The 19,751-nt window shown below is 44.6% G+C and overlaps 1 protein-coding gene across 5 annotated transcripts in view; it reads left to right on the top strand.

Annotated features, from left to right (window-relative positions):
- The window catches only part of HHAT (hedgehog acyltransferase), a 259,911-nt gene that overhangs the window by 61,428 nt on the left and 178,732 nt on the right, over positions 1–19,751 (top strand). For all 5 annotated transcript variants that reach the window (XM_088801657.1, XM_088801656.1, XM_074322217.2 and 2 more), the window contains 3 exons: positions 297–491; positions 2,631–2,846; positions 11,129–11,300. In XM_088801657.1, the coding sequence (XP_088657783.1) occupies positions 297–491; positions 2,631–2,846; positions 11,129–11,300 (583 nt within the window). The remainder of the gene's footprint in view (positions 1–296; positions 492–2,630; positions 2,847–11,128; positions 11,301–19,751) is intronic.

Here is a 19,751-nt window from a genome sequence, read left to right as displayed (position 1 = left end):
TTGTGGGATCCAGTGGTCTGGGTGGAGTGGCTGAAGGCAGGAACGTGGCTCCTACTTCTGGATAGATCTGGTGGGGTTCTTGGGACCTGCGGGTAGCCAGCCATCATTCTGGAAGGTCCCTCTGTATCCTGTTTGTCTGTATTGCACTAAATCCTCAGGGCAGTGAGAATAGTTTGGTTAATGGGTCAATGAATGTTATCTTCTCATATGTAGCACCTTCAATAACAGTGCCCGTTAGCTCACCCTTCTCTCTTTCTTCCCTCTCCTCTTCTGCTGTATCTCTCTCCTGTCTGCAGCACAGACCCTGGATCCTCACAGCCTATGGAATGTGGGCCTGCTGGTGTGTGCTGGGGGCCCCAGGAACGGCCATGATTTTTCTCCACACTGTCATCTCCTTCTGCGTAGCCCAGTTCCGGTCACTGTTTCTCTCATGGCTCTGCTCTCTCCTCCTGCTCTCCACATTGAGGCTGCAAGATGTGGAGGAAGTTAAGGTAAGTGTCTCTGTTTTATCATTGGGTCCCTTTGGCAGTGCCCTCTTGCGGATAGATACTTTTGTTTTCAGGCAACAGACAATTGAAGAACTGTGGTAGGGCTCTTCCTAGTGGCTGTATGGGGTTGGTGCATGTGAACTCTGGTATTGCATTCTGCCATCATGTCTTTTGTATCCATGTCTTAGCCCTCTGAGGTTGCACAGGGCTAACCTTGTATGTTTTCTCCCGGTTTGGGTAGGCATGGATGGTGGCATATGTCATAGGAACAGAGGTTTAGGAACAAAGGGAAAAGAAAGCAATAGTTCCCTATGTATTTAACAAAAAATCATCTGTACAGTGCTATGCAATTTATAGGACACTCTGCATTCCTTATTTCATCTGATGCTCACAAGAGCTCCTGAGGCAGATAAGACAGGTGTTCCCTTGCACGCACAATCTTGGGAAGTTTTTGATATTCGTTCTTAAATCACTGTAGAACTGGAACTCCTGTGGTGTCTTTATTTTTGATCATTTGTCCATTCATTTGTTCACTCATTCATTGATTCAAGTGATGGCACTTAGAGTTGGTGTGCCCTGGATTGGCAGTCATGGGAAATAACATGATGGGAAAGACAAACCAGTGGATGAGCTGGTTTGTAGCCTCTTCTGTTCACTGTCTTTCCTATTCTTGAAACTGGAGGCAGCCATTTAACCTCTGAGTCCCAATTTTATCATTTGGAAAATGGAAGTAATAGCTGCTCTGCCTTCCTCGTAGAGTTGTTCTGCAGCTCTAGCAAGATGATATGTGTTAAGTGATTTTGTAAAAATTGTAGCGTTTTGGAAACGCCAGTATTGTTTGCTGTTGTTAGGCTGTCATAATTTTTCTTCACTCTCACCTGTGGACTCGGGCAAATACTTAAAGCACATATGTAAAAACATGGACTCATGACAGTAAGTAGGGTAACAGCTCTCTCTGAACAAAAGACACTTAACTTCTCACAATGATTAACTAGGTGATCATTTAAATAAGTGCTTAAAATAGATTTGCAACAAAAATAAAAACGAACGCACACCTAACTTTCTGGGGACCTGGCAAATGAACAAAACAGACTCCAGTTGTATTTATCATTTGTTTGGGGACAGTAGCATCAGTTAAAGGGTTGGTGGCAAATAAATATTCCACTTATTATGCAGATTGGTGATTTGAAAAATACTGCTGATGGGGAGTAAATGACTAGCCATTAGTTGCGTTGGGCTCTGTGTTTTTTACACTCAGTTCTCTTGGTCTTTCTTGGTGGCTGCTGGAGTCGTGGACGTGGAGTAGAAACTGTTCATCACTTAGTGTTTCTGTATAAAGCCTTAAAAGACCCTCATGGATCAAATGAACTACTTATTCTATTTTCTATGTAGAAAATTCTATATCTTGTCTACATTTCCATCAATTGTTTTTCCCATGAAAAAAGCAATACATATGTATTCTGGAAAATACAGAAAAATATACAGATTATAGAGCAATCCATGATTTTACTCCAACATTGTTAACATTTCATCACATTTCCTGCTAGCCTTTTGTTCCCTATATATTTTTGTACATGCTTGTTATTTCTTATTTTGCATTGCATTTTTCATTATATTTTTACACACCTGTCTTCTGTATGGGAATGTAGACACATTGAGGGCAGGGACTCTTTCTTTGACTATGTGTCTCTAAAGCTCATTTGGCATATAGTCCTCAACTCCATGTGGGGCCAAATTAACAACAGAAGAGCAAAAGAAAAGCTGTGTTGAAGACAGAAATCCTGTGTGACATTTCTAAGCCTCTCTTTGTCTTCAGAATTGTTGGAGTTGCTGTCAGAGTGTCCACTGGTGGCTAATGTCCACGGTACCCACTGGGTGTATCTGACACATGCATATCTGGGGAACTGTCCATTATGTTACATCAGGCCTAGTGCTAAGTTGATGGTTGATGGCAGGCACTCCTCTGCCCACAGCTCATTAACTGCTCGTTTTGATTACCGAGGAGACTTACCTGCTGTTCAGAGGTTCTCGACTCCCCTTAGGGTATAGCTGCTGCACCTGTGGAAGAAATCTCCTTCCCAGGAGACTGGATGATGTCCCTCCTTGCCACTCACAGGCTGTTCTCTCCTGGTGACTTTGCAGAGAGGGTGGTACAAGACGGAAAACGAGTACTACTTGCTGCAGTTCACGCTGACCGTTCGCTGCCTGTACTACACCAGCTTCAGCCTCGAGTTCTGCTGGCAGCAGCTGCCCGCTGGGTGCCCTTTCTACTCCTTTGCCTGGGCCATGGCCTATGTCTTCTATTACCCAGTCTTCCACAACGGGCCCATCCTCAGCTTCCCGGACTTCATCGGACAGGTAGGGCCGTGTGTATCTTAGCTCCAGCAGCCCCGACCCTGATTCTCGGTGGACGGTGGCAACCATGAGTGGGCACAGCAAGAAGCCTGGGGCGGGCACCCACTGCAGGGCAGGCCCAGGATTCTCATGGCATCACTTGACAAGTAGAAAGCGACACCGTGTAAGCCGTTGGTTGGCAAATAGTATGTGCCCTTTTATTTGCACAAACTGCCATAGCCTGGGAATTGTTCAAGATGACCTGGGCTGGGAAGGCGGCTGGAGTTGATGAGTTGGAAGGCGGTAGTGTCTTTTCGGGACTGGGTACGTGTTTCTGTGCAGGACCCTGCCTGCCTTCTCTGGACAGCAGCCTTGTCTGAAGCTTATGTCAAGCCACCTTCATCATTCCCACCTCACTGTTCCTCCTACTTAGAATTTTTTTTCTCTCATTCTACAGCTAGCCTCATGGAACATGTTTACAAAATTAATTTACTTAAGGTGTTAGGAATCGGTACTACCTAAAACAGTGTCTCTCAAAGGACCTTCCTACTTCCCACCACTAAACTAAAGCAGTCTTGATGGAAGTGAGGATAATGACATGCATGCACATGATAGATCACACACGTGCAAGCACACACATGTACATACAGATCACACGTGCACACAGTACACACACAGGCACACATACCACAGGTGCACACAGTACACACATGCAAACACACATGCACACATACCACAGGTGCACACAGTATACACATGCAAACACACATGCACACATACCACAGGTGCACACAGTATACACATGCAAACACATGCATACACAGATCATAGGTGCACACAGTACACACGTGCAAACATATGTACACACTGATCATACATGTGCACAGAGCACACACAGGTACACATGTACACACAGGTCACACATGCACACAGCACATGCGCAAACACACAAACACACACACCACAGGTGTACACAGTACACATGTGCAAGCACACACATATGCACAGATTACACATATGCACACAGTACACACATGTTATAGCATGCCCACACCCACACGTGTGCACGCGCACACACATACACACAGAGGCCTGGAAGCATAGTTCAAAGTTCAGGGTCAGCAGCACTGTTGCACATTTCTGGAGGGCGACATAAAAGGTGCCCCCTGGGAAAGTCAGAGGGTTCTTATAAATCCCTTAATTCTGTCTTAAAAATTCTATTAAGTTATGCATTGTACTCAAAAGTATATTTTGTCATTATAACAATTTTATGTTTTAAAATTGCCAGTTCAATTATTTATCCCCCCCCTTCCCTCCCCGCAAATCTTCAAGTGAAATTGGTATTCTAGGCAGATATGTTTAGTGTATGGTTTCGCATACCTCAGGTTGGGTTACAGAGGATCATTCTTTTGTCCTGAAGTAATTTTAAATATGTACTTGAAAATTATGTTACAAATTGTTGCGTAAAAGATAGAGGGGGTCAGTGATGATAGCCGACCTTCTAACTCAGTGGTTCTCACAGTGGTGTCCCTGGACCAGCAGCGTCAGGACCACCTGGGAATGTGTTAGAAATGCAGATTCTCAGGCCTCACCCCAACCTGCCGAAGCAGAAATTCAGCTGGGCCCAGCAATGTGGTTTCCCCAGGCCCTCAGGTGATTCTGACGCATGCTAGAGGTTGAGAATCACTCTCCTAAGCAACTCAGAAGAGTAGGGGGACGGGCGTCGGTTCAGGCTCTCCAAGTTGTCTCTTTTACAGTCTCCGGTCCATTGTGAGTTTTGAATCCTTCCAAACACTCCAGCCAATAACTTTTGGACTAAACATGCACACACACACACACACACACACACACACACACACACATACACACACACACCTCTCTCTTGAAGACTGTAATCTTCAGAGAAACATTAAATCCATTAAGAGTGTTTCCTTTTAGGATTATTTTCCTAAAAACAGATCATTTTCCTAACTGCCTCTTATCCATTAAGGAGCTTTGCCCAATGGGATCTGCATTTTGCTGGTATGCAAATCATCATTCTTTCTCATCTCCTTTCAAATTGTGTCCTGTAGGGTCTAGCGGGAACATCGAGGCCCCTTGCAGTATCTGTTACACTGAGGCAAGCTTTGAGATTACCGATCACCTAAACTCTTAGCCCAGGGTACCTGGTCCCTTGAGTTTCAGTGTGGAGAAGAGAGGGGCTGGTGGTCCCACAGAGACTCAGGTATGAAGACTGGGTTGCATCTATGTCTTCTCTCTCTCTCTTTCACCCCTTTCAAAATGGTAGCAATTGCTGAAAACAGGGAATTTGGAAAGCCAAATTGAAACCTTTCTCTGTGGTCTGGGAAGACTCATAGAAAAGTCAATCTAGAAAAGGCAAAATGTTTAGTAAGCTACAAGGCAAACAAACAAACAAACACACAAACAAACAGAAAAACAGCCAGGATGTGTCTGCAGTTGCCAAGGGTGCTTATGGGGCACTTACCTCCTGAGAGAAAAATGGCTTAAAAGGGGAGCAGTTTAAACCAGGAAGCTAAGCTAGTAGTGGAAGGATTCTTTCAGAGAGGCCAAGAAAGGAAAGGCTGGGAGGGGGAGGAAGAAAGCTAACTGAGAGCTTGTAAGCAAGTTCCCTCAGAACGAAGACTTGAATGAATGAATAAATGCCTTCAGATATAAGGACTGGTAATACTGAAATTCCCGGTTCTTAGATTCTCAGCTCGATGCTCCAACTACAGAGCAGGAGAATGAGGCTGTGCCACTAGGGGGCAGCAGAGCCTCATGTGGGAACCAACCCAGGAGCCAAAAGCAGTGGCCAGTTAGGAATTCTCCAAACTCCAGTTGCTAAGATGATGGATGGCCTTAGGCACACTCCTGGGAGAAGGTATGTTTCTCCCAGTTTTTTTTTTCTTTTTCGTTTTTTTTTAGCACGTAAATTTACAGTACACACAAGATGAGGGAAGTATAGAAGAGATGTCCTCAATAAAGGCATTTTACCTGTTCAGAGGCTTCAGTGCTTTAACTTGAGGGCCACCTGTGATGGCATTTGGAGTTTCAGGAACACGGGCCCTGTTTATTTTTCTCCCATGGTGCTGTGTAATTCGGATACTGAGCCAGGGGTGAGGTTGGGGCCCAGGGGGGCCTAGGGAAAGGCAGGGTATGCTGTTTATTTGCTTAGCTTGGAGCCTTGGCCACCGTATCTTACTCCAAGCAGGTTGAGTTGTGCAGTGGGGGCTGGTAGGGGGAGGACAGTGAGCCTGAGGGTGGTAGGACCAGGGACTTTCCTTGCTGGGGGCTGTGCTTCTACCCCAAGGAGAAGAGCCATTGTTCAGATAGGGAGCTGGCATGTGGTGAAGAAGAGAGACTCTGGAACCCAACCCTATTGTTACAGGGCTGGAATCCCTGCTTTGCTTTGGCTTTGCGAGCTTTTGGTGAGTTACTTACCTTATTTGTGACTCAGTTTTCTTATCAGTGAAATGGGAAGAATGGTAGGATTGTTATAAGGATTAAATGGTTTTGTATAGGTAATGTGGCTTGACACATAAACAGTATGAAATGTTAGCCATTACTATTATTGCTGATATCACTAGCCAAAAACATATGGCAATTGTGGGGTCAGTTTAGGCCAGACCACAGACCCTGGGTGTCTAATCTGGTAGGTGAACACAGAAGCAGGGGATTCTGGGCAGTGGCCATCCTTGGCCTCGGGAGAGGCCAGTATGCTGGTTCCATCTCTTCAGAAGAGAGACCCAGACAATTGCTGCAGGTACAGGGGAGGGCCCAGCCCCTGAGTGGCTCTGGCTGGCAAGAGCCAGGTGGGCAGTCGATGACCCAGACAGACCGCGCAGGATTTGAGGTGGGTTCTGGTTCTAGAAATCACCTGGAATAATATGGGTTGTAGTAAATAATACTAACTGAGACCTTTCTCCAAGCCAGGCTTTACATGTTCTAACTCATTTTGTCCTCACCACAGCCCCGGGAGAGGGCTACTGTTGTTATTCCCACTTTACAGATGGTTAAGATAGAGGCAAAGAGAGGCCAGTAGAATACAGATTGGGCTGGAAGGAGTAAAGACGAGAGCCTGTTGCACTGACTTGGTGAGCCCTCAGGAGTCAGAAGATGCTGTGTGGCCTGGTGGCCATGCGGGGCTGGAGGCGCAACCTGGCCAGCCCAGGTCCCAGTCCTGTGGCAGCGACACCACCTGCAGGGCCCACTTGCTGTTCTGGGGGAGACCACTGGATACCACCAGCCTTGGCAGTAAGTGGCTGATTAGGGAATGGCTTGTTGGGAGCAGAGATAGGTGTGGTTTGTGACCACAGATGGACTGGACAGCAGCTCGCCACCACAAAGGAATAAACCCCCGACTCTAATGCCCTTGAACCAGAGGCTGGAGCAGAAGTGGCACAGTAGGCTCCTGGGAAGGCTTTTGTTTGGTGCCCTCAAACATAAGTATTATTAGTGTGAAGAAAAAGAACCTTTTCTCTTTGAGAACTGTCATCTTTAATCATCGGAATATCTTTAAAAGGCTTCGATATTCCTTTTTACGCAATTAGCATGACATGAGGTTTTAAAATGCATTTTGCAGATGAGTTAATGTGTATTTCTTAGTGGTGCTTTAAGTGAAAAATTCCATTGATGGCAGTTTCCAGTCGTCTTAAGGTTGGCACTCCCATAAGTTAGAAATACGAGTGTATTGAGTTAATTGCTTTGCATGCAGACAAGAGAGCAATCGTGCTCATTAGGTGAGCTGTGTGTAGCATGTCTTTTCTTCCTGTTGGAGTGACAAGGGGCAAATGCTGAATTTTTTAAATGAAAGTGAGTCAACTAGATTGAAGATATAAATAGACTAATAATTACCCGACTTTAAAGAAAGACCAATGACCACTTTATAAGGTAAAAGCAAATAGAATGAAAAATCAGATTGCTGTTCTTCTGCTGTGTTTACTTGTACAATGAAAGAATAGACATTTCTGTTATCCTGAATGAGGAGGCATCCAGCCTCAAAGAGGGAGCATTGCAGAGAAAAGTCCGTGCTTCTGGTCCAGTGGTGACACATAATTATGCCTTCTTAAACCTGGTAAGGAAGTTTTGCCCTCAGGAACGTAGGTAAGTCATGACTGGGAAGCCAGTCAGTCACAAAATGCACCTGGTGTCTCTTCTTAATTACAGATATTTGTGTCATTTTAGACTGCACACTGTTTGGGGAGGGAAAAGAGGGTCTCTGAACTGACTTTGAACTGTGATTGCCTGGAGCTGAGAGGCAACTAGAGAGACGTATTTTCCTGGTTGCCTGATGGGGCTTCCTTCCCATCCAGCTGCTTCCCTGCTCCTGGGTAGGGTGTCCCAGTAACACTCCAAAGCCTCAGGTGCAGGTCTGGCCTTCAGGGGACCTGAGCTTGTGGTTGGCTTATGCTCAAGGGCCTACAGGCCACATGCAGAGTTGCTTATTTAGAAACTGGAGACATTGTGTGAAGATTGTCTTCTGTGAACACTGCTTTTGAGGCCAGTGTCACATTCAGCCCTGGAACTTACTTCCCTCCCAGTGTCTGGCACCAAGAAAGGCCTGTCTGGTGGTCTGGAATGGTTTTGGCCTCTTTGTGTCTTAGCCTTGCTGTGGCCTTGGTGTGAACTCTTCCAGCCTCCACTGACCCATGGACATTATGTTATTTGTCATAGTTTCCTCATTTGCTGATGGTCATTATAGGTCAAAATGAATTTGCTGTAGAGAGCTGGAAAAGGGAAGACAGTTAACTAGGAGGAACTCAGTCCATAGTTAAGAAAACCTACGAGTGAGATGGGAAGGTAAGGAGAAATTAAGAGGGAAAAGCATCCTAGCCGATGCTGGCCTTCCCTGGGGGAGATCCTGAAGCTAGGCCGTTTTTAGAAGGGCAAAGAAACAGATGGCCTTGTCTCACTAGCAGAGAGGACCAGTCTTCACAATGTGGTAAAGTTACATTACTTCCCCCACCCCTAACCCCATCATAAAAATAATCAATTGATGAAAACAACTGAGACATCTTACCATGGAAAGATGACAGTCGCTGTTGCCAATTTGCTGTATATCCTTCTAGCCTTTCGTTAGTTACGCATATTGAACAAAATAGTTTTCATGGCTCCATAACATGGGGGACACTCATGCATTTAACCAACCCCCCTACTGTTGGACATCTGGGTTATTTCCTTTTTCCTCTGATTTAGATAACACAGACACGAATGATCGGGCATGTAGATGTGTGCACGGAGTGTTTAGCCATCCACCAGCTTGTTGATGTAGGCTATAGGAGCGGCAGAGCAGGTAGGCGCTTGAGCTGAGGATTCAAATGAAAACCACCCTCAGTTTATGCCTGGCAAGGGTTCTGCATCGGGTCAGGTAGTACAGCTGTGCGTGCAGTTAGCTGGGATCCATACAAGTCTGCAAATTCCCAATGTGCCCCGTCCGCGTTCCTGGATGACCCTTCCAGCTAGCACTTCCCCTTCATAACTGAACCCTTCAGAGCAGTTGCTGTGGCTTGAACAGTGCTGGATGGTGGGGCTGGGCGAAATATCTTCCTGAGGTGAACTGCAGAAAACTAAAGGAAAAAGGAAATTCACGTTCGTTGGATCAATTTACATTTGAAAAACGTTAAACCAAGGAGCTGTCCTTGGTGTTATAACCAAGCAGATGGCAAAAAGAAAATCCATTTTGCAGATTATTGTAATACCACCGAACCAGACAGAATTTCTTAATCTGGCTTCTTGCTGTAAGAGGACAGTGGAGAAAGTGGTAGAATATATGGTCAAGATGGAATAAAAATAAATCCCCTGGCGTGCAGATTGCTCGTCACTCTAGGGCAGTGACTGCCACTCCTCTTGGCTGCAGTGACACCCACTGTTCCTTGATGTTGGAGGAGAGCAGAAGCTTAAGAAGTACGTTAGGACCACCTTCCCCCAGGAAAGAGCCTTTCTTATTTATGTCGTGTCTTGTGCCCTCATTGTCAAATGCTGAATCAAGTCCATTGCTTCCGCCAGCTCATGGTTGCAGGTGCAACTTCATTCTGTATGCATTCGCTTCACTCTTGCAATTCAAGGCAGGTTTCAGTCTCATAAAATCTTGTCCATGTAAGAGCCAGCAAACTTCCACGCTCCCTTTTGTTTTTCTGTTTGTCTAGTGGTGTAAGGCTGAAATTGCATTCACTTCAAATTTTACAGCGTGCGTATGCATTTCAGAATCTATGGGCTTTCGACACTTGTGCGTCCCCGTACAGCAGGCAGTGAGATGAGACCACAGAACCAGGCCACTCAGGCAGAACTTTTAATTTTTTTGGTCTGTGTTTTCCACACGTCTCGAGTATACTCTCAGGGGTTTGTCTGTATCCATGAAAATCAAAACATCCCTCTGTCACCCGTGATGTCTGGCTCTGAATTGTCTTCTAATTCCGCCCTGTGCCTGGTAGTGTGGGACGCCATGAGGGAAGAAGGTGAAGAACTGCAATAGGAGGCATGTAATTGTCAGATATTAGCTTCCAATGATCCAGTGCTTTCTATAGGCCAAGTGCTCTACCTAGTATGTCATATATTTTATTTAATCATCACAATCTTTTCCCTGTATATATGAAGAAACCAAGCCTCAGAAAGGGGAAATAACTTGCTCAGGACCACGCTGCTGTGTGGTTTGTGCTAGAATCTGATCCTGATTTTGTCTGACTCTGAAGTCTGTGCTCTTAACTGTCACACTGTACCTCCTGCTACACAAGAGACCGGTGCCATGTACTGTCCCTGCTTGTGTTTACTCTGCCTGGTTTCCAAAACAGCTTAAGTTAAGATGACACACCTGTGCCTAATTTTCGCCTTGTTCTCAGGTGTCATCTCTCCTCCTTTTCTCTCACCAGTCCTGTGCCCCTTCTTGACTTAGTCCTACTTTTATCAGCCTTAGACGTGAGTGGGTGATGGGTGAAGATAGGCAGGGTGACACTGAACCCAAAGAGACCCCAGTGTCCCGAGGGAGAGTGCGGGAGCTTCTGCCCCCTCCGGTTTTGGCAGGGTTGTGGCTGGGGTGAAGAAGTTCTACAGAACCCGTCTTGGCTCTTGGTGCTAGTCTGTCTTGCTGACCCCCCCCCCCCATTCTTATTCTGGGACAGAGTTTTCAGGTTTGGACATAACTTCTTCACTCAAGAACATGGAGTGATCCCAAAGCAAATCACATCAACCTATTTTGGTAGATACAGCAATAATATTTTTGGGAAGTTTATTAAAAACATTGTCTTGGGGCCTACCTGAAAGACTGGAAAAATGGAGATGCCATCTAATGATGTCTTTTGTTCCCACTGTAGATGCAGCAGCCAGGGCCGTGCTCGCTGAAGGTTGGTCTTTCCGTCCTTGCCCGGGGGCTGGGCCGCCTCTTCTGCTCCTGGTGCCTGGCAGAGCTGATGGTTCACCTCATGTACATGCACGCCATCTACGGCAGCGCCCCCCTCCTGGGGGCCGTCTCCTGCTGGACCTTAGGTAATGGGGGACATTCTGCTGTCAGTAGAACAGGCCTCAAGTGTTAGCTTCAGAGTCAAGCTGGACTCGGGGCAGGTGAGGGTGCCGTTGCCTCAAACAAACCCTCTTTTTCTTCTCTTTTTTTTTTAACCTTGCTCCTCTTGTGGCCAAGATGATGTATATGTGAAATGGCTGATGGAGGTGAGGCCCTGCCTTGTGGTCTGGAACCAAGGAGGGTAGCAATCTCTTTTCATAATGGAATCTGACTAAGCTTAGTGGGGTGCGGCCAGCACTGCGCTCGACAGGAGAGGGGAAGCGATGCCGAGGGCAGCGTCTGAGTGCCTGCTGAGCGCAATGCTCCAAGACCGAGTTCTTCTGCAGGGTTTTATGTTGTGTACGATATAAAGAGAACAATATGAATGTGGGCTTTAGAGTCAGACAGACAGAGGTTTGAATCTCAGCTCCACTTGCCACGAGGGGCAGCCTTTGGCAGCTTGCTGAAACTCTATACGTCTCTACCTGTCCAGAGAGCAGAAATGTGTGGGTTGTTTTAAGGACTAATTGAAACGATGCATGTGAAGGGCTTACTTTGTAAAGTGTCTGGTAGATAGAATAAATGGTGTGTACTATGTCCCTCTGTTGGTCCCTTTTTTTCCCTCGTCTACCCATTTCTTTGTATCTGCGAGTACTAGGTGCGATGGAAGTCATTTCCTCAGCAAGGACTTGGTCTCCAGTGTAGGACGTATCTGTGGAGGAACCGCCGTTCTTTATTCCTCTGGCCCAAACAGCAGTGACCATGCCCTTTCCTGAACTAAATCTCGTCATTTCCTTCTTTGCTCTCCTTTCAAGAACTCCCCGTGGTAACTGAATTCAGCCCTGTGGTCTGACCTCCAGCCTGTTGCCCCAATGGGAAATGTGCGATCTTCCGGCCAGATTAGGCTGCTCCCTGCCGAGGGCAAGAGTACAAGCCCGACTCCTTATCTGTTTGGTAATTTATAGATTAAAAAAAAAAAATCCTGCTTGTCCTGGGTGTCACACATGCTTAACCAGGATGTTTTCATGCAAGATGCTGTTTTGGGTTGGAAAAATGCTGAGCTGTTTAATGACAGCCTCTTCTTTCCAAACAAATCTTTTTGATAGTTGGGGTAACTGATATTCTAAGGTTTTAACGACGTGATTAGACCAAACAGAATAGGATTAAATGATGGTTTATGTTAACTAGAATCCCATTTGTACTGCATCCAAATTAAGAGGCTATTATCAGTTGGGGTTATTTTAACTATGAGTGATAGAAAATACAACTCGAAATGTAGCTTAAACAATAAGGAAAAGCTGTTATCTCATGCAACTATTATCTGAGGTCAGCACTAGGGCGGTAAATCCAGTGACATGGAAAAGTCATCAGTGATCCGTTTGTGTATCTACCATTCCAATGAAGAATGAGCCGGAATCCTGGAACCCTTGTTTGTACCTGCAACCCCATCACCTTCTCTCACTCTCTCCACAAAGACGTGTTTATGATTCCCTTCTTAAAAACTTTGTTCTAAATGGACTTTATTTTTAGAGCAGTTTTAGGTTTACAGTGATACTGAGAGGAAGGTACAGAGAATTCCTGTTTATCCCCTGACCCCCACACGCACAGCTTCTCCCACTATCAACATCCCCACCAGAGTGGTCCATTTGTTGCAATAGATGAACCTATACGGCACCTCATTATCACCCCAATTCCACAGTTTGCATTAGGATTTACTCAGGCTGTGGGTTTTGACTGATGTGTAATGAATGATATATGAGTATATTTACCCTTATAAGCTATAGAACGTTTTCACGGCCCTGAAAGTCCTCTGTGCTTGGTCTGTTCATCCCTTCCACCCCCAAGCCCTGTCAATCACTGACCTTTTCACCATCTCCTAATAGCTTTGCCTTTGCTAGAATGTCATGGAGTTGGAATCATACAGTACGTAGCTTTTTCATATTGATTCCTTTTACTTACTGATACGCCTTTAAAGTTTCTCCATGTCTTTGAATGGCTTGATAGTTCATTTCTGTTTAGTGTTGAACAATATTCCAGGGTCTGGGTGCCCCACAGTTTATTTGTCCATCTACCCACTGACAGACATCTTAGTTGATTCCAGGTTTTGCAATTATGAGTAAAGATGCTACAAGCATCTGTGTGCAGGTTTTTGTGTGGACGTAAGTTTTCAACTCTTTTGAGTAAATACTAAGGGGTGCAATTTCTGGTTTGTATGGTGAGAGTATATTTATTTTTTATAAGAAACTACCATACTGTTTTTCCGAAGTGGCCATATCATTTTGCATTCTCATCAGCAACGAATGAGAATTCCTATTGCTCCGTATCCTCACCAGCACTTAGTGTTGTCAGTGTTCTGGATTTTGGCCATTCTAATAGGCGTGTGGTGGCACCTCATTGTTTTAATTTGCAGTTTCCTAGTGACATATGATATGGAGCATCTTTTCATTTGCTTACTTTTTTATCTGTTTTTTAGGAGTTGCCATAGAGTTTGTGATATATATTTACAGCTAATCCAAGTCCACTGTCAGATAACACTATAGACCACTTCATAGTAGTTCACGTACCTTATAATAATATATTCCTAATTTCTCCTTATAGCGAAAGATTCCTAATTCCTTCCTCCTGTCACCGGTATGATTGTTGTCCTTTATTTCACTTATATACCTATAAACTGTAGTCATCACTACATTGTTGCTTTTATTTTGAGCCGACTGTTATCTGTTAGATCAATTAAAACTAAGAATAAGAAAAGTTTTTATTTACCTTTACTTATTCCTTCTCTGATACGCTTCCTTTTTTGAAAATGTTGATCCAGTTTCTCACCTATATTATTTTTCTTCTTTCTGAAGAACTTTTAAAAAACATTTATTGCAAGGCAAGTGTACTGGAAACAAGTTCTACCATTTTTGTTTGTCTGAGAGCTCTATTTCTCATTCACTTTTGAAGGGTAATTTTGCAGGATACAGAATTCTAGGGTTCCGCCCGCCCAAACATTATAACTATTTCTCACTACTTTCTTCTTGCTCACATGGTTTCTGAGGAGAAGTTGGATGACATTCTTATCTTTGTTCCTCTCTATAGGTTAGGTGTTTTTTAGCCCCCGGCTTCTTTCAATATTTTTTTCTTTATCTTTGATTTTCTGCTCTTTGAATATGATATGCCTAGGTGCAGTTTTAGGGGCATTTATTCTGCTTGGTGTTCTCTGAGTTTCCTAGATCTTTGGTTTTGTGCCTGATGTTAATTTGGGGAAACTCTTAGTCATTATTTAAATATTGCTTCCATTTCTTTCTCTCTTCTGCTTTTGATATTCGCATTACATGTATGTTCATTGTCAAATTATAGCTGGTGGTCTTTTTCTTTGGATAGACACCGTACCCAGCACCTGAGGATTTTCCCTCAGCAGAAAATAGTTCTGTACACATTTGTCAGATATTAATGCCGCTGAAGCCAGAGCAAGATGCAAAGATTAGAGTACCTTATTCTGCAAAAAGTTATGCAACCTGGAGGACAGCAAATAGAACCATTCAAATCAAAAGGTCCCTAACATAAGTAATCTGAGACCATAAGTAATCTAGCCTTTGTAGTTTTACGTACCTCTCTAATCCCATCTCCTGTGCCATTGTCATCAGATTCTCAGTCATTTTCCCTAGCCAAGTCCTTAAAGCCTAAACTTTGGCTAATGTCCACAAGGGAAAAATTAGTAGTTAAGATGTGTTAACATTTCTTATCCGCTGCACTATTTGGTTTGTGTGAAGTGAGACCTCATTTTTGGACATTTTTGGATAGCTCTAACTTCACTAAGAAAATGTAGTTGGGCTTCAGAAGCATGGATGATGAATTGTTTCCTTTCAGCATTTCTTAGCAGGATCTTAGGCTTACTCAGTGTCATAACAAATAACTTTTTAAAAATCAAGGCACCGGATCTGATTATGCTAACAAATCTCTTTCCTTTTCTGTAGATCTACAAACAAGCCCATAAATGTAATTTACTATTTTGTTCATTATCTTCAATTCTATCTCCAGCCACGTTAGTGTAAGCTCTGTTGCAAATATTATGAACCATGGAATCTTAGGGATGGAAACTAGAAATTTCCTAGAGCACTCAGTTCGAATCCTTCTTACATCATCCATGGATAAAGTTATAGTATAGCTCCAGGGCTCTTTGCCAGGAGTGTACACCAGAAGCATTGATTGGAACGAGAAAGCCAGTGCCCCAATTTGGTGTCCGAGACAGAATAGGGGTTAAAGCTTGAAAGTCCAGTAAGATTTGAGACGGATAACCAAGGTCATGAGAGCTAGGAAGCCATCCTAAATTGTTGAAACAGAACTTTGCAGGCGAAAATTAGGTTTTAGAAGCAGTATTGACTAAGACAGATGATACATTTAAAGCTAGCATTACAAGACAGATTACAAGTTATCCAACTGAGACTACATAGAAGTTATAAATATGCAGAATTCCCCAGATTTCTGCCTGTAGGGGGCTGGAGGGATTCCAAGGCTGATCAAAGAGAAAGACAGGAGCCCAAGGTGGTAATCACACAAGCTTTATTTCAGTGGTGCTTTGAGGGATTTGCATTTGAGGGAAGTCCCTCACAATATGAGTCCTTCCAGAGCCTACATTATGGGGGTCCCCACTCAGAAGGGAAGGAGGCCAAGGGCACTTTCTGGGGAAAGTGGGATCAGAGAAAAATGAGGTGCTTTGGTGACATCCCTTGGGGAGTCTCTGGGTCAGAGAACTCTGAAGGGCAGCAGTAGCTTGGGACCTTTATAGCTCTGAGGTTTGTTTTGTCTATGACTAGCAGGTGTTGGGCACAGTTTCGCAGTGTATACAAAGGAGGCAGGCTGTAGATGGCCAAAGGTCTGCTTATTTGGGCCATATTTAAAACAATTGGATATATAAAAATTTGAGTTTAACACCGGCAGGCCTTGAGCTAATAGGTCTCAGCATGCTGTGAAGAAAGTAACTTAGGAGCCAATATACAGGCCCTCTTTGGCTCATTTATACAAAACAGACTCCTCTCCAGGTAGTGGCTATCAATGCATTGGTCCTCTGGACGGATCTAGGCTAGGAGACAGAAAGCAGGTCACAGCCAACCTTGCGTCCGAGAGTCTGGCCAGGAGGTGGAGCCTAGTGGCCAAGTGGGAAATCCAGATGGACACTGACAGTCAAGGAACTGTGCTCTGCTCATTCCCAAAGGATCTGGTTGATCTGAATGAGCTGATTTGGTTTAGCGGACAAGCACGCATAGATGAATGAGGCAAGTCCAGCCTCTGTCCTTGCAGAATGCGTGGTCTAAAGAGTTGCTGAGGAAAGAACGCAGAAAAACGAAACCTATTGCAGTGCGGGCCGATAGGTCCCGTGATGGTGGAAACCCAGGGTGCTGGGGGAGCACAGAGGAGAAGTATCTAGTTCAGTCTACAGGGTGTGCAAAGGCTTTTTGGAGGAAGCAAAGTGTAGAGGAAACATGAAGGATGATTAGGAATGAAACAGATACTAGACAGATGGGGCAATGAGGCTGGGCAAGGGGGCTCTCGGCAGAGGGACCGGCACATCCAAAAGTTTAAAGATGAGAGATCTAAGGGCATATTTGGGAAAATGGAAGAAGCTCAACATGGTTAGAAAGCTCCTGTGACGTGTGTGTGTGTGTGTGTGTGTGTGTGTGTGTGTGTGTGTGTGTTGTTGGAGAGCTTGGTTGAAGTAAGAAAAGGTAGATGTGGTAATGGAGGCCTGAACCAGGCTGATTCGTATTTTAGGATTTATGGTAATGGACATAAAAGCAAATTTGGGACATTTGTGAGGTAGAGGTGACTGGCATTACTAGAAGATTGGCTGTGGGGGTGAGGGGGAGAGGGCGGAGTCAGGGATGAAGGCCGGGATCCTGCCTCTGGCAGCTGTGGGTGAGGTGCCATCACCCACACTTACTGAAGCTCTACTCAGACATTCTTGTAACTAAACATGTCTTCTCAACACTCTTGTGACCAGCAGATGATTGAAAGCGACTGATGTCAACTTCTCTTAACTGCAGCACGATGTGAATGTTGGTGCTGGTTTCTGAAGACTTGGCCCTGAGATTAAACTAGCCGTTGCTGTGTCATCCTTTCTCTCTTGCCTACGTAGAGGTCTTCTGACAATGGAGTCCAGGACGCTTATTTTTCTTTGCTCCCTGTTCTAAGATTTCTCTGCAGCTGACATGGGGTGTGGACTTTGAGTCGCTCCAGCGCTTCTGAATTCTGGCTCGCGGAGTCTAAGGGGTGACTGGGTACAGCTGGTTAGTCACAAGCAGTGTGACAGCCTCCTTTCTGGCTTCTTGCTTTGGACATTCTCATTTTTTGCTCTTTGACTTCTCTTTTCAAAAATTTCAGGTCAGTTTCATAAATGGTGTCAGGTGCCCTGTAGGGTTACAAAAAATGTCACAAAAATGTCTGTCTTTTATTAATATGCAGTGTTTTAGACGAAACACATGGATGGATATCCTGTTGTACTTTTTCTTTTTCTGTGATCTTACGGGTGATATAGTTAATGTTTTAACTTTTATGATAGGTAACCAGAATGGAGCCAGTTTGGCAAATGTGTTTGTTAGATGCTTTGATTAATATCCATTAATGATTAGCAGAAATGGAGATTATAAACCCCATGTGACTGTGTCTCTCTTTTTGTTTGCCTGGCACAGAATAGGTGCTCCATGTATATTTGTCAAAAGAATCAAGAAGTGAACAAATGGATCATTTTGTTGACTCTTCCATTGTCAGCCACATGTTTCCTTTGTTTTCTAGTTGCTGTCTTCTTTAGGGTATTAACAATGCAGTGAAATAATGTATAGTGGTGGTTCATTGCCAAAAGAGGGTTTTCTTATTTCCTGTGGTTTTTGTTGAATAAAAATTCCTTTGTGTTTTTTCTTTTATTGACTACCAAAAACCCTGCCACTCTTAGAGCATGTAACAGGAGCAGGTGAGTGAAGGCACTCTTACCCGAGGACAGACGTGTCCTTGCGGCACCCCAAAGAAATCACTGCTCGTCATCTGCAACGGTGTTGATTTGAGCGGCAGTGTGTGCACAGGTCAGAAAGGTGTGTTGTATTTTGTGTTGGTGTAGAGTGTAGAGGGTGTTTCAGGAGCAGCAAACCAAACAAGACACATGGAGAGGTAGAGTGACCAGCTGGCCAGGTTTGCCAGGGACTGTCCTGGGTTTGTCACTGCACGTCTCCTGCTGGGGTGCCCGGCAGTCCTGGACAAAGTAGGATGATTCATCTCCCTACACAGGAACGCAGAACTGATGGAGAGCAAAAGTAAGTGGTCCTTTTGCAGGCTCAAGTAAATGCTTCACAGTGGTGTTACAAAAAATGGCTTCCCCGACAGGCCCAAATGAGGAGGCACCTAAATTGTTCTGCAGGGTCCGGACTTGTCCAGTGAGAGTTATTGTAAAATGGAAATAGTTTGGGGCGATCCTCTGGGCTCCAGGTGCTTTGGGCCATCTTCTTCCTCTGGTCCAGGTATTTCTTTGGAGGTGAGACCTTTGGGCAATTTTTAAACGCCAGAATTTTAGAGCTGAATTGGACCTCACAGATTTGTCTAGCACTCTCGTTTTATAAATTAGAACATCGAGGCTCTGAGAAGCTCAGTGGCCTTTCAGAGGTCACCGCTGGTTGGTGGCCACGCTTAGGTGGGAGACATGTGTGTTGATTTGCAGGCCCTTGTTTTTTCTGCTACCTTCGCTCCCTCTCATTTGGCTCTGGCACACGACTGTGTGTGTGGCACTGCCACAGTGACTGTTGGCCAGTCAGGACAGGTGTGGGCTTCTTGCATGAAATGCATAGAAATGAAAACCATGGATACATTTGCCTCAAGGAGCAGGGTGTGTGTGTGTGATGCCCAGGTATGGTGAGGAATGAAGACTAAGAGGAAGGCTGCAGTCAGGCCTTACGTGTGCAGTGTTGATTGCAGACAAGCGTCTGAAGCCTGCTGCACCCACGGCAGGCAGGAAGCTCAGGAATTGTTTGTACAGAGGTGCAGGTCCAAATGTTTTTGCCAGAAAGGACCGTGCTCACTTTTCTGATCATTGTTCTCTGTACCCTCCTGATGCTCAACTGTTACCGAAATGAGTTTTTAATAACGGTCACGTGCTTACAGGTGAGCACACCAGCAGTGCAGAGAGTGGAAAATAAAACTGTGGAAGTCTCTCCAGATGCCCTCCACCTTCCCGTTTACCTTTTGTTTCTTGTCCAGGTTATTTATAAGGATGTGTTTATTGCCCTGTTTTCCTTACTACCTTCTTTTTAAGCTTAATGTATTTTGAATTTTTCCTTACGTGATGAAATAGTCTTTTAGATTCTATTAAAAAACAGAGTGTGATTTTACAGTTGTTTTCGTGTTCCTTCTGATGGCTTTACTGTTATTTATTTAACTGATACTCTGTTGCTGATCATTATTTAAAATTTGCC

The sequence above is a fragment of the Rhinolophus sinicus genome, chromosome 11 (assembly GCF_057876585.1).
Source record: "Rhinolophus sinicus isolate RSI-liver-muscle chromosome 11, RSI-T2T, whole genome shotgun sequence".
NCBI classification, from domain to species: domain Eukaryota; kingdom Metazoa; phylum Chordata; class Mammalia; order Chiroptera; family Rhinolophidae; genus Rhinolophus; species Rhinolophus sinicus.
The sequence above is the reverse complement of the archived record's forward strand: the minus strand, read 5'-3'. Positions and strand labels throughout refer to the sequence as shown.